Source organism: Paramormyrops kingsleyae, chromosome 18 (assembly GCF_048594095.1).
Source record: "Paramormyrops kingsleyae isolate MSU_618 chromosome 18, PKINGS_0.4, whole genome shotgun sequence".
NCBI classification, from domain to species: domain Eukaryota; kingdom Metazoa; phylum Chordata; class Actinopteri; order Osteoglossiformes; family Mormyridae; genus Paramormyrops; species Paramormyrops kingsleyae.
Window position 1 is genome coordinate 15,656,982 of NC_132814.1, and position 23,140 is coordinate 15,680,121.

The window sequence follows — 23,140 nt, forward strand, 5'->3', positions numbered from 1 at the left end:
TCTTACATATGTTTTTAACTATTTTGAAGTGACTTCCACAAATAACAAATACAAATTCTAAGTACATTAGAAATTGCTAATGGTTTTTTTTCATAGTATTTTATGATAAGTAAATTCCCATATGTGTGTGTAGACATAAAAAAAATCTAGATTCTTCAGCCACATTTAAATCATAAGTAATTTACATTCACAAATATAATTTAGAATTACTCATGAATTTAAATGCAGAAAAAAAGGGGGGGGGGGGTATTGTTAAATTTCACATCCAAGCAGTGGTTGTCACCATTTCAGTTACACTTGTTTAGTCATTGCGGATTAAGTTCTTAGCCTGTAGTTTTTCGGAGTCATGTCAGGTTCTCCCGACAATAACGATTAATTTTATTCGGTTCTAGCGCAAGTAAATTAATTGATAACAAAAACTTGTAAAAGTAATATAAATTTTGCCGTTTTATTATTTGAAAAAAATAGCACACATATATTGAACGATTTTCAGTAATACAAAGTGTTTTAAAACATTTTTTTGGTTTTGTTTTCATTTTAGGTAAATATTGGTTTGTCTGTGAAGTCCCTTTCCCTTGGCAGCCATGTTATTATTATTTTTTTTAATTATTTTCCCCTTGTTCTCGGGTGAACAAAATATCAGTGTCAATGAACACCTATAAATGTAACAACATGCACAAAATCAGTACCAGTTAAAAAAACTGATGATGCTGCGGATAACGCTTTAATATTTACTGTTTTAACAGTTACTTAGCCTAGCGTTTAGATTTTTTTCCAGAAAATGTCTTAAAACGTATTAACCCATAAAAAGGTATTTAAATTTCCCGCACCTTTGTTTTGCTGCTGGTGTTGCTTTCGGTGGCGTTATTCTTTTTGTTTGTTTTTTTTTAAATATATATATAAGCAATAAATCCAGTTTCTCTGATTTACTAGCTACAAAGCGTTATGTTAGTATATTTTTTTTTCTATTTTTCCGGAATAATTACTGACATTTAAAAGGTTGTATATAAAATGGGCAGAAGACATTAAAGGTTTCATGTTCAATTGCTGCGCAATGCACAGAAACTCATATAATATAGATGCGTTTATTTTAAATGTACTGCATTTGCAAAGCAGTATATTTTCTGTTCGGGCATTTCTTATAAATTGCAATAAGGGGAAAGGGAGGCTTGATTGGCCACGACGGAGCTTATCACAAAACGGACTGCAGAAAGTGAAAACGTTTTAAAACAGGCGGACAGCAGGCGTCGACTATACAGGCTGTGGGATATAAATCCTTATCTGGCTAAATTCGATTTTCTAAAATAGTACGATTTAAAAGTCATGCATTTTTATTCGTGCCATATAGTTTAGTAAAAATTTTGGTAAACGAGTTTAGTAAGGTCTAGTCTTTGGATGTCCTTAATATTCCTCCGACATCTTGACAATATCCAGCCCAATAACTTAAGTCGTTATCGCTGACACAAGCCACTTTATTTGAATTAAAGAAATGACATCTTACACGAAGTAGATACCTGGAGACGATACATTGAATTATTTTATATGAAAGTGGACAGCTCAATGTATTTTACACCTACGTCCTGCTATATAAAACAAAACACACAGCTCAAATATTAGAACACTCAGATTCAAGGATATCACAAAATGACATAAAATTGCGTTGCATATTAGCCATTTTAAAACAGATGATTGTGCATCGCCAAGATGTGTCAAAGCATTCACGAATGGATACAGTGTCCTACTCGGTTTTTTGAAGAAAAAAAGTGACTTATCTTACCATACTTTTCGGGTCACACTCAACCGTTTTTTTTTCTGCCATACAGATTTAACCCGCTACTTCATTGAATCACCTTTATTTCACATTTATTTTTAACTTACATTTCACACGTGTATAAACAGCGTTACAGGTGTCATTGAGAAAATCTCCCATCTTCAAAATTAATTCACCTTTGATAAAAGAAAATAAAACATAAGCGTATACACTGATGCGGATCTTCTCCCAGCTAAATTTACACTGGGACTTTATGTTCTGCTTTTATTACACAGTCCAGTTTCATCAGTGCGCTGTTTGAAATAAATATGTTCAGCATTATAGTTCTATATGCATTAGCACCGAATAAAAGTGCAAGTCAAAAAAAAAAGGCACGTAATATATTTTAGCGCCAATTTAAAAAGTCTGATCAAAACGTATGAGTGAGGACACTGCATCTTTAGAAGCAAAAAATCCAAATGCCAACATCACAAGCTATCATACATATTCTAGTGAAAAAATATAAAAACAGTGACTTGGTATAACACCTAAAAAATCTCCCCTCAAAATACAATTTTAAAAGTCATACTAATCAGAGCACAATATCTGTATAAAAGTATTAACTGTGATTGTTTTCGCAGATATAGCAATCAAACTGAGGGTTAAATAGTGGATGGAGGGGGAGGGTCACTGTGAAAGGAAGCTATCCTGGTAAATGACAGATATAAATTGTCTTAGAGAGGGAGCAATCTAAGGCTAATTGTCATGAGCTGTTCTACTTGTGCACAGTAGCAAGCGTCACTCATAGAAACATTCAGTTATAAAGTTGTGTATGGTAAGCCATGCAGAGATGCAGAGATGGACACTTATGTTCCCTAACATTCACTCTTGAGTAACGGACTAGCATGCGCTTTTATTCTTTCAGACATGCATTACGGACATGGGCCCTCCCCCCCCCCCTGGAAAATAGTTGGGGGGTGAGTGAGTAACTTTGAAACGTCCTTGCACCAGTGGTTAGGTGTAGAGGGGGTATCCCAGCACTACCCGAGAGAGGACACTGCTTCGACGTGGACGTAGCTGAGGCCTGTGGCGAAACATGCCCACCTGTTTCACGAGAGTTACTGGACCGGGGAGTGTGCGATGCGTCCGCGTGACAGTCACCGATGCCCACACAAACCCAACAGACGACACCCAAAGTTACTCAGCCCCCAACAAATATAGTTTCACAGAAGAAATAAAAATCAAAATAATAATAATAGTAAAAATATGAGACACAAAGCAGACACAATCCAGCCAATTCAAGGCATGCCGGGCTGAAAGCCAGCATGCAACGCTGCATGAGAAGGTTACGTGCAACGCCTTTCATACATGTGCTAGATGAGATCTTGTCTTGGTTGATTACCACCCCGATCGGAAGAGATGTGCTAACATTGTGGTATTCTAAAACATCACAGCTTCACAGTGCTGGTGGGCATTATCGGCTCCTGCTTTTACAATGTAAATCAGCACATTGTACACAGTGCAAAAGTAGGAAGTACATAGCTGGTTGCCTCTCGATTTCATAGCCATAAGCCAAAGAGGAAAAAAGGAAAAAAAAAAAACCACAAACACTACATTATATCACCGCCTTCCGACCTCATTTCCCACTACTTTTCCATCTGCTGTTGCCTTCAAAACCATTATGGAGGAGCCTTGGCCCAGGTTAGGCGCTGGTATCCTGCTTGAGCCGCTGGCTGCGGGCCTTGTAGACCTCGATAAGAAGGTCCTTGACATACTGGATCTCTCTCTCGACAGATTCCGCCTTGTCCCGGAGCTCACGGTTCCGCCCTTCCAGCCCATGCAGTTGCTCCTCCAGGGAGTCCAGCTCGGCCCTCTTCCGTTGGCGATACCTGAAGATATCAGCAGGCACCAAAATGGTCAGCAAGGCAACAGCAAGTACAGCAAGACAAAAGAAGCGTTCAAAATTCTGCAGATAGGCCCCCCATTCCTAAAATATGCATCCAACATGATTCACTGTTAAACTTAAAAAATAACTTCTACAAACTTTTCTTGCTGTCAAAAAATTCGACGTCCTGTATCTTCAACACCCCTCTGGAGGTTTTAAAGTCCATTTCTCACCTGTGAGCTGCAGTCTTATTCTGGTCTCTCTTCTTCTGCTTGCGCTCGCCATTTTGAACTTCCAGCGGGGCAGTGTCATGCTCTGGCGTGACGGTACCAGGATCTTCCTTGAGTCCTTGTGGTGGCAGGCCAGCAGAAGACCCCAGCTCAAGACCTTCAGCGTGGCACTTGGAGCTTTGGTCTTCCAGGAAACCAGCATGGAACCCACCATGCCGGTGCCCTACCTCCACAACCCCTGCCCTCATAGACTCATCTACCACACCCAGAAAATTGTGGTAGGCATCCGCCGTGGCATGAAGAAAGCAACCCTCACCTGTCTCGGTCTTCCAAGGGATAGCTTTCGCCACGTCGCAACTTTTGCTCTCATGAAACGTCTCCATTTCCATGCTGTCATCGCTACCGCTAACCTCCTTTGCACCATACATCAACTGGTCTTCTTTCTTGTGTGGAACATCCAGTGGCCCACTAAAACCATACCCTCCAAACATCTTCTCACCATTAGTAGTACTTTCCATGAAACAACTTTTTTCCTCTTTTGGCAATATGGTGCATTTTCTGATGTCAACCGCACCACCAACACAATATCCCTTCCCAAATTTTTCACCCTCAACACAGCAGTAGTTCCCATTAATGGTCACCTCTGGGCTACCTGAGTTATTTCCTTTGGAACTCCAGATACTATTCTCTATTCCCTCCCCTGCCCTCATACCATCAGAAACTCTCTTACGACCATTGCTAATAGGGCGACTGCAGTTGTAAGGGGCATGTCTAGGGGTTTTGGGTCGGCCAATGGGGCCGCCGCAAAAGCTCAGCAGGTCTAGCTCCCCAGTTGCCAGGGTAACAAGAAGTGGGCTGGATTCTGATTGGCTAGAATTGTACGAAGCATAGGGCAACTGGTAGTATGATTGGGGGCCCACTACTGAAGGAATTTTGTCACATTTTCCCAATTTTCCTACTTTTTCGGGGATTGAGTCCGACAGGAAGTAATCCTCCAACTGAGCTAGTTCCTCCTGCAGTAGAGAGGTCATGACCTCCAAATCAGACGGCACCTGGATGTCATGCTGAAGGGGCGAAGGGGGAAGGGAGGAATTGGGAGAGGGAGAGGAATGAGGGGTAGGGAGGTAAGAGGAAAAATCAACTTCTTCCGTCATCCAGTCTGTGAGACCATCGCCTATGGAAATAAGAAAAAATATTTTAAAATAAAATAAAATCGGAATCGCTATGCTGAAAATATTTAACGGCATTCGCATTTAATTTCACCAAAGCTGCATGATATTCGACTTGTCCATTCCAGAATTTGGCCCAAACCAAACACATAAAAATCGAAACCAGTGCCATAGCTATTGACGGGGAAGTTCAAGAAGTAGCCATCATGCATTACACTACTACAGCATACAAACAAACCTGCAGAGAGAAATATAAATACCAGCACAAAAGGCATCACCAAAAAAAGATTTAAAAAAAAAACCAAAAAAAAAATTAAACGACATTCGATTAGTCCTACTCACTGTACGAGGATATTGAATGTGCTGCAGTGCGGTTCTCACCTGGAACAGGGGAAAAATAAAAAGGCGTCTTCACCGCAACTTACCACTTAAGCGCTGGCTCTCCTCTGGCTCCTCCCCCCTCCTCCCCTGCAATTGGCTGTGGTTAGCCTGTGGGGGAGAGAGATCGAGGGGGTCCACCGGGCAGACGAGGAGAGTCTTCCAGAGAGGAACCGATGTCGCCATCATTCCGTCCGCTTCGATTCAAAAGGCCGAACGTGCACAACGCTTGAGAGTTCGTGAGATGAGACACGAGGGACAGAGCTGGGTGGGCATGGTGAGACCTGCCGGAAACGCACGATCAGTGACATCGATCACAACGTCAGCCCATTCAAATTTGTCGGAAAGACAAAAAGGCATTAATCCAGTAGACCATCTCTATGACACGTCAAGGAAGGTCAGACATAGATGCAACAGGTTGGGGTGCCTTCAAACTAAATTAGCTACTATTAAAAATAATTTTAAAAAACAAGTAGGGATTTTTTTTAGTAAACTGCACTGCTCTTTTTTAAAATTAGAGCAGTTATTTAATTACAGATTTTTTTTTTATATCCAACTATTGTCATGTAGGATTAATGTGTATCATTAGCTAAAATATTGCGCACCGGTCAAAAAAACCGTTCGAGTCCAGGTGTGGAGTATTATTTTTTTTTATTATTATTATTATTTTACTTTTCCCACTTTAGTATTTCGTATCTTTTTTTTAATTTTAAATCATAATCCATAATGCAGGTCATGAAATTAACACACATTCAGAAAACTGAGGAGAACAAGAGAACAAAACTAACAATCATCAATCAATTGATCCCAAAGTCACTGATAAATTCACAGTAAATATAATGGATGAGATTCACATCCCCCAGGTGTCAGACAATATGAGTTTGAGTGTGAAGAAATATCATGCAGCTTTTGAATAATAATGATAATAGTATATACAATCCTATGCAAAAAAAATCTAGCTTGTGTAAAGGAATCAACAGACAAACCTCTCGGATGATCAACATGCACATGCAATGAATGGCTTTTAAACATGAGTCACAAACCCCAATACGGCATGTGAGATCCGTTTACAGGAAGTAAAGGTATACTGGGCGTACACATAACAGAATATGCACCAATGAGATGCCTGACACTCAGACCAAGGGTTACACTGATAAGGGGAGGGGGAGGACAGAATTACGGGTGCACACAAAAAAAATGTCACAGAGCTAGGAGCCCAGAACAACACCTGGGCAGAACCTTTAGAGTATACACATATGCAGAAGAAGAGGAGTCAAAGTATAAAAGCAGCTTAACTGTCATGTCAGCCAAAAGATTAAAACTTCACACTGAAAAGTTTGAGCAAAAAAAAATAAAAAATAAAATAAATAAATAAATTCTACTACTACTACTACTACTACTAATAATAATAATAATAATAATTACAGTAATACAATTACAATTATTTATGGATGCAACATATGCGCATTATACAAAGATACACTGTGCAGCATGTTTTAATTTCATGAATTTCCGCAAGCAACCAAGCATGTTGCAACACTGAGGAAATCGGCTCCGTAAGAGCGCAGAAAATGAAAAAAAGTGTGGAACTACGAACGACATAAAAAGGAAATGGTTTCAAACATGAATTTTGAACCATAATAACTGGAGGATCTTAAAAGTAGCAAATTCACGTTATACAACTACGATAGCCACTAAGCAGAGAAAATATAAATTTTAAAGCATCACTACCAAAATACAGAAAACAATGGAATTACAAATTATTAATAAATAGGCCTACTGGTCCGAAAAAAAAAAAAAAAAAAAAAAACATTTTTCAATATACTCTCCAAAATACTATCATGCATGGCAAGGGGGAAATACTATAGCCAAACAAGGATCCCAATAATCTTTAATACAAAACTAAGAAATAAATACAATAACAAGCACAAAACATTATTATTAACTTGAATAAGATCAGAGAATAAATAAATCAGTGCAAAAGAAACCTATAAAATACAAGTTATAAATACATCATACAAGAAAAAGTGCAGGTTACAGCATCTCTCCATGTGGTCGAGATCGGTAAACACAGGCTGAACGCGGTCCTGAAACGTTCCCGACACGAGGACGACTGTACATGACGTAATGCAGAACTCACGCGCCGGAGAAGAAAAGCGCAGCAACTCGGATAGCTCTTTTCCCCGCTTCTGTTTCCATTAAAACCAAATCTAACCATTCTAATTCGATGTCACTTGCGTTAAAGGCGGAGAAAATGCGCCAAACTCAGTGACACCGATAAGAGTGCGTCGATAAAACTTTACACTTTGCCAGACGAGTTCGTCTGATTTACGTGCATAACGGTAACCACAAATCCAGACAGATAAACAACACCGCTACAAGTAACCTGACAACGACAGTACGCTAGTAACTAGAGTTAATATTACAAATACGACACTGCAAGATTAATGTATTATTGCTGAAAAACATGCTTATATTAAATAAGAAAGTTTTCAAAGTTGACACTTTGAATAAAAAAGAGAAACATACGTGTTAACGAAAAACTTTTACCACCTCAACTATCATGAGCAGCATTCTCGAGATAAACTATAACCACAACATGGCATAACTGCTTCAAAAAGTAAGAGCACTTAATATTATCTAAACAGTTAGGAGAAAACACATGACGGGTAATAAACTTTGTATGGCAACAGAAATTAATAAGAAATTAAACTTACTCCATTCTTGCTAAAAATGTTCTTGTTTTGGGGTGCGTTGCAAATGCAAAGCACGGTGTTTCGAGTTGAGGGTCCTCAAAATTTAAAAAGCCATGTTTTCCAAGGAAAATCCCGGACAGTAATGAAGAAGCGCAGATGCTTTGTTGCATTAATTTAAGGACCGAAAGTTCATTGAATCAAAGTATCTCTTCACCAACACCCAGCAACCAGCTACGTCACTCTGACAAGGTAGAGATCCCTCCGCTGCCCTGCGTCCGCTCAAAGCTTATTCGATTTGACAGGGGATCTCTTGGTGCGTTGAATATAAATGAGCTCTTTATAACAAATTCATTTAACGTATTATGTGCCGTTGTGATGCTAAAAGATATAAAATGATATCAGATGCGAACGGCAAAGTTGTTTCTGAGAAATCCGACTTGATACGGATGATTTGCGGGGTAAAATAAATAGGAAACCGGTAATGCGACTGCAATGTTAAAGTATTTTCTGGAATATTTCACCTTTAACTCAGATATTTTGTAGTTTAACGCGGACTATTTAATTACCCACGACGAGGAAGGATACAATAATACACACAGAAAGTGCGTGACAGCTATTGCAGCCCTGTTGCATCAGATGTTAAACCTGAAAGCAGATTCGCTGGTTGTAGTGAGCCTGTCGCCACTCTATTGGCTGGATAGTAATGTTTGATTGGCTGACTGGCAACGGCCGTCGAGTCCCAGTGGTTTTATTTTACCGCTTTCTAGCCACGTGTTTCATGTAAATATCCCGAGTGTAAAGCAGCATGGAAAAAGTTTGCGCTGGGAAGCGTTTGATCATCCTTATGGCGCTGACGTTTGAATTTGTTTTAGGGGGTTCGCAAGAATGGGATATACACTAGCAATAGTACGCATTGTCGATTGGTGATTTTTTTTTTTTGTTTGTTTTAAATGCTGATTTTTAAACCAACAACAGGAACTTTAACATTGTACTCGGCTGCTGTAAATTTGAGCTTTAGCAAGTTACGGTACATTTGTTTTTCATCTTGTTCTGTAATAGGAGAGCATACCGTGGAAAAGTAAAATTATCATACCCATCTAAATAAGACCGTATAATACCAGAAGGATAACACAGAGGAATCGATGACGACATGGCTGTCAAAAGCAATATTTTTTTCTACTTCTCACCCTCAGACATTGAAATTTTGATGGACACCCTCAGTATCTGATTAATGATATAACAGGAAATAGTAAGCAACATGGCTGGGAGAAGGTTAGAGCTTAGAAGCTGAATTTGAGGAATCACACTTCTTTCTTCAAGAGTGATACAGGTTTCTGTAAAATGGGTCACTGACAATAGGGTTACAGTACACAACTGACATGGTATGACGGGTTTGGAACGGTCACGGATAGGGGGGGTGCAACTTTTGTATTAATTTAGCTCATGGCAAAGCTAAGCTTTGCCTACTTCTTCTCAGTCTCGAGTTCCATTTGAAGAATTAACTGTCAATAACAGAAGCCGACTATGACAGTTAGCTGCACTATTTCCCTGTTGCTACCCAAAGTTGCTGCCCACATTTGACGCTCGCTTTCAGATTCTGTGCCGTTACAAATCGCAAATGGCCAAAGGAAAAATTAATCTCTTAATACCCATTACCTTTCTGACGCTTTTCCTTGAACCCACACAGTTTAAAATTAAGTGCAAGTGTGCGCTGATAATTAAGTGTTCCCGTAAAATTCAAAATGTAAGCTTTGATCCACAGCTATCAAATATCCATCAATGTGCAGTTTAAGTGTGATACAACGTAAACTTTAGTCTGTGGCAATACTGGGGATTCTGCCATGGCATTACAAATTGGTACATTTGTCCCAGTTGTGAAACACATTTTTATGAAAAAGCATGTTAGATTAACACCAATATAGTGACCAGTCACAAGCTAGGAAGACATCAGCTCACTCAATTTAAAGGTTAAGATCCTTCCAAATCAATGAATCAAAATCCAATACAGTCTAGTGACTACTTTCTTGATTACAGTTTATAATACATAGTTGAGATTTTCAATCAAACCTTGGACTAGGTTTTCCTAGTACTTAGAACAATAACATGCAGGAACATCTGTTGACCCACTCATGCAATCTTCAGGTTTATCCAATTAGGATTTCAGTGATTCCAAGCTAATCCTGGCAAACACATGGCATGAGCAGGGCCAACACAGTCTTAAGTGGTGCTGGTCCATCACTAGGTGTGAACAGTAATATGTCTGTGTATGTTTATTAGGAATTGCACTGGGAACATAGACCGCAGAACACATCTGAACAAAGGGGGCATGAAGTCATATTCAGTTGTCTGAACTCAGATATATTTAAGAAATACATGTGCATATATGTATGTGTGTGTGTGTGTGTGTGTGTATATATATATAAGTTTTCAAGTTTTAACTAAGAAAGTTGTATCGGTTTGCATTAAATTATGTAATCGCATTAATTAGGTAATTTTTATGACTGTTCAGGGCTGCGTTCTTGGTGGTGCTCCTGAAGTTCTGCCCTCCATGACGAGATCGTAAACAGCACAGCTTTGCAAACAACATGGAGTAAAACATCAGCCCAGCTTGGAGAGTGTCATCAGTGTCACGTATATTTTCCAATTAATGCAAAGTACTGAATGCTTGAAAACTTCTGAATGCAGAAGTGGGTCACAAGCACAGCTAACAGACACTTTGTTTCTTGGACTTTAAACACAAAGTCGATCCGGTAATTAATCAAAAGTTACCTTTTAACCAAGAACCTCATTAAGGCTGTGACCTCGTGCCTCTACCCATCAAACAGGGTTCGCTGTGGGCTCGCTGTGGCTTTTGGCTGCGTCATCCCACCAAAAACCAGTCAAACTGAGTAACTCCGCTCTCATCTCCCCTAGATGACTAGGTTTATTATGCCATCCATCCATCCATCCATCCATCCATCTTTTTTAACCTCGCACCGACTTGAACTGACAAGCCCTTACATGACTTCTTCTACATTTATCATCCACAATCTATATTAACAACTGAAGTGAATGTGAACGTTATCTATGTATCTACTGTATGCTTGACAGTCACAGACAGCCGGAGACAAATTCCCTGTGTGTGTGAACACACTCCTACAATAAACCTGGTCCTGATTCTGACTCAGGGCCACTGCAACCCTATACTGAGACACAGGTTGTAATGCAGTGTTCCCCGCTGATGGGATGCCCCTTTGTTGTCAAGGCCTCAGGCTGCCGGAACTTCACTAATAGCCCAGTTACTATTTTATAAACTTACATAAAATAACATTATACCAAGCAAAGTAAACAAAGAGTACACACAGGCAATTGTATAAGATCACACTTGTTGTGTGTACTTCATTCTTGTTGCTATTTTATTTCACGTGGCTGGACTGGGGGGTGGAGGGTGTGGGGAGGGTGGTGTGTGTGTATATGGGGGGGGGGGGTGGTGGTGTGGTTCAGTCAATAGGATTCCCCCCCCCCCCCCCCAGGGGAACAACATCTTTCTTTGCCACATTCTGAATCTTACCCGGGGTAAGATTACAATGTTTACTCAAGTTATTAGCAGGAGTCAAAGTACTTTGTGGATTATTACCAGCAATAAATAGACAAAACGCAAAAAGGTTAAAGCCATGTGCTTCTCATAATTACAACAGTGACACCCCTTAGTAACTGCCGTGCGGAGAATCAAACAATTTTTTTTCCCTCCTCGTAAAACCAAAAGCTGATTGAAGCAGCTACATCTTCCTGTTGCTATAGTAATAGCGAACACTGCCCCCTATTTTAGACATGTTTTTGGTTGCTGTTGCCATGGGATTTGCAATGCTTCTCTTCTCTCTCTCTGTCTGTCTGTTTACAGAGTTCACTATTTTACTACAGTATGCCCTCTGTTAAGTTCACACTCACAATAGAAAATATGTCGCAATTAACTATCGCATAGATTGAATAAATTAATCTTTACCTGATTATAATGCAATATAATATGTTGATTTTAAATTGCATTCTTAATTATTCTGAAATGCAAGTCTCCAGTAATTAATAATACAATTATACTAAAAATACTGAAATTACACTCTGAAACAGATAATTTTCTATAAATAGTAATACTTGTAAATATTACATTAAAACCACTATAGAAAAAGGGTAGAATTGTGTGTTTGTACAAATTGTTGTTTTTGTTTAATAGGTCTACACACTTAAAAGTTATTGCACCTATAAGAATAGTTCATGAAAATTGCGGAAACAGAAATAAAAAGATATGAGTGAATTGATTTGGGAAAGTACTTCTTAGTACTTGGCGGTTTCCTGACTGTTTTGTATTATTTAAAGTCGTTCCTGAAGAGCTGAATCTATAATGTGAGATGAGCTGCACTGGCAGGCATTTAAATCGCCCCCCCACCCCCACCCCCACCCCACCCTCGCCACCACCTGCACCAGTGCCGCCACTCTCTAGCATCTCTTTGTCAATCTGGTTTAAAAACGGGTTTTGTTTTGGCAGAGCCCCTTCCTCTGTAGCCCAAACTGCCGCCACACTGGCTGCTGTCATGGATGTTGTGCAGGCCTTGCAGGTAAAGAAAAAAAAAAAAGTCTGGGGGGGGGGGGGGGGGCACTTTTGGGGACGCAGCAGTATGCGCGAGTCGGTTCAGGGGAGTTGCGAAGATGCGTGACCTGATGCAATCCTCATGACCGCGGCGGTAATGGAGACGGAGAACCTGGTGAAGTTCAGCGTCTCCGAGGGAACAGCTGACTCCTCTCGCGCCTCCTTTTAATTGGTCCAAGGAGGCCTGTTTGCGCAGATTGAGAGAAGCCCAACAAGCGAGACACACGATGCCTCACCCACATCTCTATTGTTGTTACAGTGTCTCCAGTCGCGGCGTCCGCGTGCTTGTTTCTGAAAATAACTGCAGTGGTGGAAAAAAAAAAAAATAATAAAAAAAAAAGTCAGTTAAAAGAATTGTGAAATATGCTGAGGAGAAATAAAATGTGTGTAACAAATAGCAACGTCAATCAAACTAGACAGTTCTGTGAGGTCTGTGGAATGGGAAGTAAGTCATATTTTTTTAAAATTGTTTTAAAAAAAATAAATAAAATAAAATAATGTCAGTGATTTCTCATGACCTTCCAACACCGAGATTGCTGATTGGGGGATTCAAGGTCCCAAACAGTGTGCCAGGTGCAAATCGCTTACCAAAGGAAAGACCCCGTCAGACAGGCAGTGTGTTTCGCTTTACAAGTTCTGTCTGGGGACTTCAGCCTTTTTCTACCGGCAGAACCAAACTGGACCTTTCTGGTACCACTTTTCTTTTTAATTGAACTCTTGGCATCACCATTCCCTACAAGTCACCTAAAATTATAGCACTTTTTTTTTTCTCACAGGAATTGAATCACTGCATTTCACTTATTCATATTTTTTTCTCTCCATGTGCACTAATGTAATTCAAAGTTGACTGATATTTGGTTTATGGAATATTAAAGAACACGGTCGGCATGCTTACTGAGTATAAGATAACCTGATTACTGTGTTGAGTACAAGAGACTGCAAGCCTAGCCTTGTGTTCACCGAATATCACAGACCAAGAGTATCTGTTTACTGAGTACAAGAGATCAAACACGTTATGAGAAGTATGAGAAGGAAAGAACTGTGCTTACGGAGTATAAGATAACACAGGCAACTCAGTTAGCAGGTTTTTCTATGGAAATTATCACGTTTTATTAAGAGTATCATTGAGTATGACAGAACAGCAACAATGTGCTTACTGAGTTTAAGAGAACACATGCAGTGTGTTTACTGAGTAGAAGAACAGCAGCACTGCACTGACAGTTTAACGGAACATAAGCAGTGTGTTTACTGAACATAACGGAACACATGCAGCGTACTTACTGAGTGTAAGAGAACACATGCAGCGTGTTTACTGAGTTTAACAGAAGGCATGTAGTGTTTTTACTGAGTGTAAGAAGATACAAGTAGTGTGTTTACTGAGTATGAGAACAGCAGTACTCTGCTTACTGGGTGTGAGAGAACACATGCAGCGTGTTTACTGAGTATAACAGAAGGCATGCAATGTGTTTGCTGCATATCACAGATCGGAAAAACGATTGCGGAGTGTCAGAGAACATGATTTGTGGCTCAAGAAGCAGCACGCCAACGCAGAAAATTAACATTTTCAATGACATAACAATTTTCTAAATTCCATATATTGAAGCGTAACAAATTATTCATTTTAAATCACAGTTACGGAGAAAAAGGAAAAAAAAGCAAACTACACAGTGGAGATACTGCAACCTGTCTGTCAGCAACAGCAACATCACACTGTGTTTGGCAACTGTAGGCTTTGCCTTTTGTTAAGGTCTGAACATACAACATAAGCAGAAAATATTTCTAGAGAGAGAGAGAACAGGGGCACACATGCTGAATGTATGGTATATTAGTTACAGTTACATCACCATTTCATCATTACCTTCCTGGAACTTCCTTGTTGTTTTCAGTTTTTAAGAAATTTTTTAATGAAGTCTCGAAAATACTTCACATTTGATAAATTACGAATTTTAATTATTGTATTTGGTGATCCTCCGAAGATGCGGAGTACTCAGAGATTATCTTCTGCCACAAAAAAAAAAATAATAGATGGCACGCAAGTGAACTGAATGAAGCAATTAACGCCATCCCTCGATGTGACTGCGATAAAACAAATAGATAAATAAGCAAAGGTTTTCCAACGTCGTTGAGATGCTGTTGTTCATGGGGTGGATGGTCCTAACTGGGACTAAAATGTCAAAGTACATCATAAACAACAACAGGTGAGGGGGAAATTCCTCAAACCTCTGAAGCAGGAAAAGAATAGAAAAAGTGAGATACTACAGAGTCTGGTCATGCCTGACCATGTTAATTTAATTCATAGTCGAGTGTCTCTCGTTAGACTACTTCAGTGATTCTCCTTCAGATAACGTGATAGTGTCTACATATAGTAAGGGAAAGAACTGTGAGCTGATGACCCTTCGAACATTTAATTTCCAAGTACAAGCTTCACATAAACCTTAAATACCCATCAACATAAACGTGTCTATTTTGATACAGGTGTCGTTTTATGTGTCAGAGTTGAGTACAACAGATACAAAATAATAAAAAAAACAACAGGTTGCAAGAGCACAGAGAACAAAAAAGAAAAACAAGCTGTTCCAGATCATAACAAAACAGCAGAACGCCCAACATTTCATTGGTTATTGAAGCACATGAATAAAAATTATAGTAGTACTGTTTCACTATGGCAAAAAACAAAAACAGAAAAAATTGTACCAAGTAATCAGAGGACAATATATGGACAGATTGATTCAGTGGCACTGGAAGGTGTTCTTAGTTTGTGTTCTTTTTTTGTTGCCAAGCCAAACTAGCCATAGTATTCTAAAATGTATTAAATGAAACACTACCTATAGCAGTCCAAAATGTACTAAATAAATTCAGTGCTAGCTGTAGTAGTTCAAAATCTATTAAGCAAATTGCGTTAGCTATAGTTCTTCAATACGCATCAAATTCAAAGCTAACTATAACAATCCAAAATGTATAAAGTAAATTCAAAATCTCAAGGTTAAATTATTATTCTTTATTATTTTCGAGCTGCATGCTGATAGCACAGACATTTCCTCAGGCACGGTATTTCTGATGGCCTTCAAAAACATAACCTAATGATGCGGTTTGATACTATCTGTCTTATTTCTGCAGACAACCACAAATGTTTTCAGAGGTCAAACATTCCAAAATCCAATCAATGCATTTACACTAAAGGGCAAACAACACAATTAAAATAAGCTTTTTTTTTTTCCAGAACAAGAAGCTTAATTAGCTAATAAGTAAAGCAGGACCGGCAGCATGTCATTTTATAGAAATCCAGTTTAGAAAGCTTGTCATAATCCTGCTGTTTATGTGCATGTAAGTTGCCCATTTTAGGGACTACTGCTTTTTTTCCATGAGTAATTCTCCGCAGGACAGAACTGCAATTACCAAGATGATAAATATGTACAGAGTTAAAGTGTAAACAGAGCCCTGCTACGCACATGCTGCAGCAAACTAGTGACTTCAGGACAACACGTGTGTAAGAAAAAGAGGAATTCAGGAGGGCCATGAACGGAGTACAATTCCAGGTGGACCTCGGACGGTCCCAAGACTCGCACTGTCTAACTGTTCTTTAAAATCTGTTTGGCATCTGGTGCCATAAGCTCCCATGTCTGGCTCTGGCTGCTGGCTGTGACATCGTGGGCAACATGTGGAGTGAAAGGAAGTAGTTGTCATTTAATAATTGTCACCACCATACACATAATTATATTTATTATTCTATTTGTTTTGGCACCATTTGTTTTGTCACACATAATGATATTATTTGATCACAGGATTTATTAAATCTATTTCTTTTTTAAAACGAAAAACTAAAATTGTTATACTGTTTACAAGAAACTGTTTGGACTAACTGGGGTAAACAATTTATGTCATAAAAATCTTAACAGAACATTTAGTGCTGGGGTACCCACAGTATGTTTCAGTGGGTACAAAAGCTGCTTAAGTGCAGGATATACTTTTTGAAATGATCCATCTATCCATCTTCCATTTGCAGCACATGGCCTTGGTGACCGGGGAGCCTATCACAGAAAGAACAGGGTACAATGCAGTTCACGTTATCTTTATTAGATTTACTGTTATTGTTTAACTGGTAAAATAGTTACTTAGTCAACAAAATAAACACAAAACATTAAGAATTTTTTTTTTATGTTTTAAAATGTTTGTTATTTTCATGTGAATATGTTGCATTAAATACATATGAATATACTAAAAATAAATGTGCGAAAATAAATTAGCAAATAAATACACAGATAACACATGCGGGTAATATATCGTATTAACAACAAATCAAGTGGGTTTTTTTAAACACCTATAATCATATATTGATCTCCCATTCAGTCCATATAATGGCCTGTTGGTCGCTGTATTTATAAACTTCACTGGTAACTTGACAGAAAAAAACCGGCCTTTACTGACAAGTATGACCAAATACTCTTAAAACATTAAGCACACAATAAGGGTATTAACATTTTTAACAACGTACTGATCAACGGGACACTACGCATTTCATATTTACCGTCGCGTTTCTGATTAACTTCGTTTTGCCCTCTATTACACGGTGATTTAATAGGGAAACAGCGAAAAGGCGAGCAGTTCCCGTCTTGGGGTTATGGTTTAGCGAATGGCGCCCCCTTCTGAGCACCTCGGGAATAACCTCGTGTCACATGAAAGCTGTACGGCGTCCGAGGTGCGGCTGAGCTTCACCCCAACAAAACAGCTCATTTCATTAATTTTAGTGTAAATTACCAATTACTATGTCTTCAGAGAGAGACTGTTAAGAAGCCGGGCGGTACAACAGAGGGTAAGAACCTACGAAGCTGCTTTGTCCTGCATTGTTTTCAGTTTTCCCCTTGAATCTGTAAATATATATTAATGATAATATATATTACAAAGTATACTTTAGGTTCACTTTGTACAAGTGAAAGTTGTTGTTTTTACTCTTTTGAGACAGGAAAACATCGACATTTCTGAACACTAGCTTCAGCAGATGTTTAACACAGAAATATACATTTATTTGTAATGGTACAGTCGTTACTCGCTTGTATAAGACACCCAGGCTGGGGGGGGCAGTTCAGCAACATCACAGATATTTTTTGTCTTATTCTCGTAAGTGCCAGAATAGTTGGTTCCTGCTGTCTATGGTAAATAATAATTGGCGGATAAGTTTGCCTGTTTTTGTTAAAAAGTATTTTACTTGAGGGCTCTCCGGTTTCCCCCCACAATCCAAGAACAAGCTGAAGTGAACTGGAGCTGCCAGGTTGTCAGTGTGTGTGAATGGTATGTATGCTCTGCGATGGCGTTGGCGGCCCGTCCTACGGGGTTCCGAGATAGACTCCGCTCCCCCCGCGGCCCCGTGTAGGACAATAGAAAACAGATGGATGTATAGATAGTAATCCGTTCTATTTAACAAAACAGACCCATTTTTGTCATTCCGTGTGTCCATTTCCCAATTTTTTTCGCCTCACGTGTCAACCAAAGGTTATCTGATCTCCTGCCGTTTCACACTTAACAGATAGAGGGAGCCGCGCGTGTGACTTTTGCTGCTTATTTGCCCATATTGCGGTCAGCAAGTAACATGTTACCGTCAGATAGAAGCGGGATTAGCAGCAGACAACAATATAATAAAATATATTTGTCCAGACTGATGAAAAGGGGGCATTGGTAGGCTTTTACCGGGTCGTTTCCCTTGAGTCTCTATCAAGTCAGTATTTTTGGAGCTTGTGTGACCTTTGCGGTATCCGCTCTCATGGAGGACTGATAGATCACTGTCAGTGAGGCCTTATTTTCAGCTTGCTCAGATGTTCAAGGAAACTGGAATGGTCACGCTTATGCAAAACATTGCAGGTATGCATTGCGCTAAACTCTGAATCATTCATTTAAGGTCATGTAGCATTTATCTAGCAAGCAAATGTACTGTTTGTATCTTTCTCGATTCTCTTTTCTGAGGAAATCAATTTACACACAGTGAGAATTCTGTACTTGGCATCCTGTCTTATTGTTTCTGTTTCATACTTCCTATAATATAATATAATATAATAATATAGATTATATCTATATTATACATACCCCTTCAGATCAACACTTGGTTGACCAGCTTTGGTAGGAATTTAGAAATTAAATTTGTGAATCTCATACTTATGAGTCTCGGGTGATTTTTGTACTAGACGTGCACATGTGGATTGTTGAGCTGAATTTTTGTTATTTGGATGCCGATGATTGGCTGACGACGCCAAGATCATGTCAGGGTTTGTCTGCAGCGCCTCTGGGACGGTGGCCTGTTTGCTTCTGTGACATCGCTGCGTGCCTCCGAGCGCTGAGATGTCATTTACAAGTGCTCCATTACCGCCCCGGAGGGCAGAGTTCGGAAAGTTTTCCAGCTCATTATGTCATAAAGAGCCCAGAAAAGGAATTAAACAGATTCAGTCGAGACAATTAGTTCAGTGAGGTGGTTCAATACCAAGCCCGCTGGAACAAAGAGCTCCTGAAGTCGGCCATCTAGGATAGGGTATGAATAGCCCTGCTGTAGGTCTTGTGGAGATATCAAAAGGCCTTTTGGTGTTTCTCCTGACAAGTGCCGCCCTGACCCCAGCTGCTCGACGCGGGAGGGAGGCTCGATCTAAACAGGTCCGGGGCGGCACCACACGATCATTAACGGTCGGCTTGACTTCGCTCCATGGAGCGATTGATGCCATTGAGATCTTCCTCTGTCACAGGCTGAGCTGGGTCTTTAAGTAGCATGGAGAGGTCCTCCTTGCCTGAGTGTTTTCTTTGAGCTCGCCGCCAAGCCTGCGTTCCCCCCCGCCCCCCGTCGTCTGGCCATGTGAACCGTTCCATTTTCACACAAATGGACTTTACTCCACTCATTTAACTGTGTGGTTCCCCCCACCGCCTCATAGATGGTTTCCCTCATAATAATATTACACTTCGAAAACCTTTTATAATACATTAGATAATATGCATTGTTTTGTTTTTGCCGCTGTAGTTTCTTGCTTTTTGATCTAGCTTCTAGACTTTCCAAAATTGACGAGAGCATTTCCAAAACTCACTCGGTCCACGGGATACATTTGCAGGAATATTTGTGTGGACCTGGTGAGTCATGGAAAGTTTCCTCATCAGGCTATATGAGGACTGGGTGAGTTTTGCTTCCCAATATTGCAATATACGGTGAGGAAGCCTGACTTTAGCTCACTGGCGCTCTCCTCTCAAAAACAACAGAAAATGGAATGAGTGCATTTTCGAAATGTGCTCTTCAAGTCGTGTTTGTTTTGGAGGTGAAGTGTGACGTGCATAAGCCCATAGACAGACATGAATTTCAAGCGTGGTCTGGCAGATTTTGAGGGGGATTCAAATGTGGTATTTTACTACATGTCTGCAGGTACTGGGGTGAACTGGTTGTCTGTTTTCCAGGACTAAAAGGATAATTTAAGTTATATACTTCAAACCAAGGGCATAGAGTCAAGATATCAGAGACGCCATGTGTGTTTATGGGGATTAGGGGCTGATTTGGTCCCTAGCAAACATACACACTTGCTTCAAACTAAGTGTCAGAGAGGCTCATGGGAGTTTTATTTACACAAAAGTGTTCTGAGAGCAGAAAGAAAAACGACTTGTTCAGAGAGATAACCAATCAGATTGTAGAGGAGGCAGGACCAACCAATCAGATGTCTTGATCCTGCCTCCTCTAGTTGCTGGGATCCGCAGTCTCTTCAGACTGATTAGTGATCTCTCTGAACCAATCATTTTTCCTTCTGCCCTTAGAACATTTTTGTGTAAGTAAAACTTCCACCAGCATCAGAGGCACTTTTGAATACGCCAGCATGCATATTCAATCATTTCGTCTTATGTACCTGGATTTTGGTAACAGTTTAATCTCTCATGGTCATGTTTCAACTTCTAAATGAGACTGTTTTTGAACAAAATCAATCAAATACGATTCCATTGAATCGGCACCTTTATTCTAGGGCTTGGCAATTTGATTTAGTGGAGCCAATTTCAGTTGTAGATGTGTCTGCTACTATTAATACCCTTTTATGAGTGTTTTCTGGGATCGAGTCCAAACTCCCTGTGATCCTACAGCGGATAAGCAAATGTGGAAGAGGGATGAATGTATCAGCATCACCTACTAATAAATGTAAAATAAGCAGGTGCCAGAGCTGTAAAGAATATGGGCCCCCAAAAAGATTGCCGGGTGAAGCCCCACTGAGTGGCCCTGCTACAGCGCCCCCAAGGCCCCCTGTGGTACTGCGCCCAGAATACTGTGGTAAACATCCAGCTGTACGAACAGGTGAAGCTGTAAACTGGTGACACGTCAGTGACGGCTGCCATGCGGCCTCATGGTGCGAGTGAACCTCCCCCGTCGCTTGCCAGCACAGCTCAGAGTCTGTCTTGTCACTCTGAAAGTCCTGGAGGCCACTTGAACCAGCTGAGCTACGAGCCGCTTGATTGGCCGAAGCGCAGCTGATAAAAATAAGCGCATGTTCATTTATTTCTTATTACATGTCGTATCCATCCATCCATCTTCTACCCATTAATCCTGGCCAGTGTCACCAAATTACACTATGATATTTATTAGAATTAATTATTTAGTTCACATCCCTTCTATATATCCATTTCTGAATCAATATCATGAAAAAATAAGCATCAAATAATAAAATAAATAGATAATATGTGACTGTGCACTGATTCACTGCTGGATGTCTGTTTCCTCACTTGCTTATTCTTTTTATGTATGCGTATGTGTATCCAGAGAACCACTGACCAAGATCATTTTTACTTGTGTTTTATCGCTTAATATTTAGCTGTATAAGTGGGTCAATCAGTAATAAATAAATACTTAAATTAATAAATAAATCCCTTTGATACATTACTCTGTGAATAAATGTCATAATATGCTACTTTACACTTGTGTTCAGGATTAGTTTTCTGCTCGTGGTGTTTGCCGTTCTTCTCGTATGTCTGTGTGTTTGGGTTCAGATACACTACATGCATGATAAAATCTCTCAAAGGGGGTAGGCCATATACTGACACAACACAGCCATCAGAGTCCGTTTTACCCATCTGGATGACAGCATGACGGTGAGTATCCAGCAGGGGGCGTGGTGTTTAAGGAATATAGTGTGTGAGAGAGCTGTGGGTTAACCGAAAACGGCTGTTTGGCCCTTTGAGTGACATCTACTACTTCAAAGGCTTACTAATACTCAGCTGCAGACATATGTCTCAAACCGTAAAAATATTATTAGTGGACTATAGAATGAAAGAAAACCTACTGGAACTAAAGAGTTGAATTTCTATTCACTGGTTAGCAATACTGCTGAATGTGTGTTTAGAGACTGTCTATAAAAGCCTCATTGAGGGTATTTTAACATTTAATATGTACACAGATGATTTGGAAACCTGAGGGCAAAGAACAGACATAGACTGGCCAGTAAAATCACTGGTAAGGAGCAGAGGCAAGTGGGTGGTATCCATGACGACAGGACAGAATTCAAAGCCCGAATGAATAGGCCGTGATCCCAATCACTCACTTTTTAATAAAATCGAAAAACTGCCCTTAGGAATGCGCTATAGCGCCGTTAGTAGATTTTAGTAATTTTAATAGACTCTTAAGACTATGGTACCACCCAACTCTCATGCTTGCTTTCGGCGATGATATGCGTAAATGTACTGCCATGTCAGTTTCTAGCGTTATTTATTGTGATGTTTTTTTAACTAACGTGTTAAGCCAAAGGCTGATTTCCACATCTGTAGACATTAAAGATTGTTATTATTATCTTTAATCATGATCCCTTTTCGGTCCAGTATTAGGTAATGTTGTGGCGAACAGCGTGTTTGGGCTGCGTGCCAATAACTGCCCCCGTCATGGTGTGACAAAGAGGTCACGGTAAGGCCGAGCAGACTGGGACAGTGAGCCTGGTGTGAGACAAAGTGCCAGTGTGTGAAATGCCCCCCCCCCCCCCCCCCCATTTGCTGGAATGACGGAGAAGCTTCACAGTGAGGCATCCATCTTTTTAATGGGACCCATCTGCAGAGGTGGGTAATTCAGGTCCAAGGAATAATAATCCAGACCAGGATTTTGTTTCAACCATCCAGTTGTGTAATCTGTGACTGTCTCTCTTTATACTCAACTGGATGGTTGAAACAGAATCCTGGTCTGGACTTTTACTCTCTGGACCAGAATTCGTCAGGCCATGTGAAGATACCTCGCTGCTCTTTTGGGGCTCATGCCCCACCGCATGCCCCCCTCCCTTGTCACTGTGCAGTCACCTGAGGATCACACCTACAGTGTCACCGTGCTGGCAGATGTCAGCATCTTTGTCTCGATTGGTGTTTCTCAACCCAGACAGTCCACATTTTTGCTCCCAGGATCAGAACCAATCAAGAACACTGAACACTTGGTACAGGT

At 40.1% G+C, this 23,140-nt stretch overlaps 1 protein-coding gene and 1 long non-coding RNA gene across 2 annotated transcripts; both read right to left on the reverse strand.

Annotated features, from left to right (window-relative positions):
• Positions 1 to 1,451: 1,451 nt before the first annotated feature.
• atf5a (activating transcription factor 5a) lies at positions 1,452 to 8,358 on the reverse strand. The gene is made up of 4 exons (XM_023816300.2): positions 8,130 to 8,358; positions 5,460 to 5,696; positions 3,869 to 5,039; positions 1,452 to 3,639 (listed from the first exon to the last, which is right to left on the reverse strand). The coding sequence occupies exons 2-4, from the start codon at positions 5,599 to 5,601 to the stop codon at positions 3,453 to 3,455; spliced, it is 1,500 nt and encodes a 499-aa protein (XP_023672068.1). The 5' UTR covers positions 5,602 to 5,696; positions 8,130 to 8,358; the 3' UTR covers positions 1,452 to 3,452.
• Positions 8,359 to 15,132: 6,774 nt separating this feature from the next.
• On the reverse strand, positions 15,133 to 17,350 carry LOC111846236 (uncharacterized). Its single transcript, XR_002838847.1, has 3 exons — positions 17,255 to 17,350; positions 16,695 to 16,757; positions 15,133 to 16,366 (listed from the first exon to the last, which is right to left on the reverse strand). It is a non-coding gene; the product is annotated as an uncharacterized lncRNA (long non-coding RNA).
• Between the last annotated feature and the right edge of the window lie 5,790 nt (positions 17,351 to 23,140).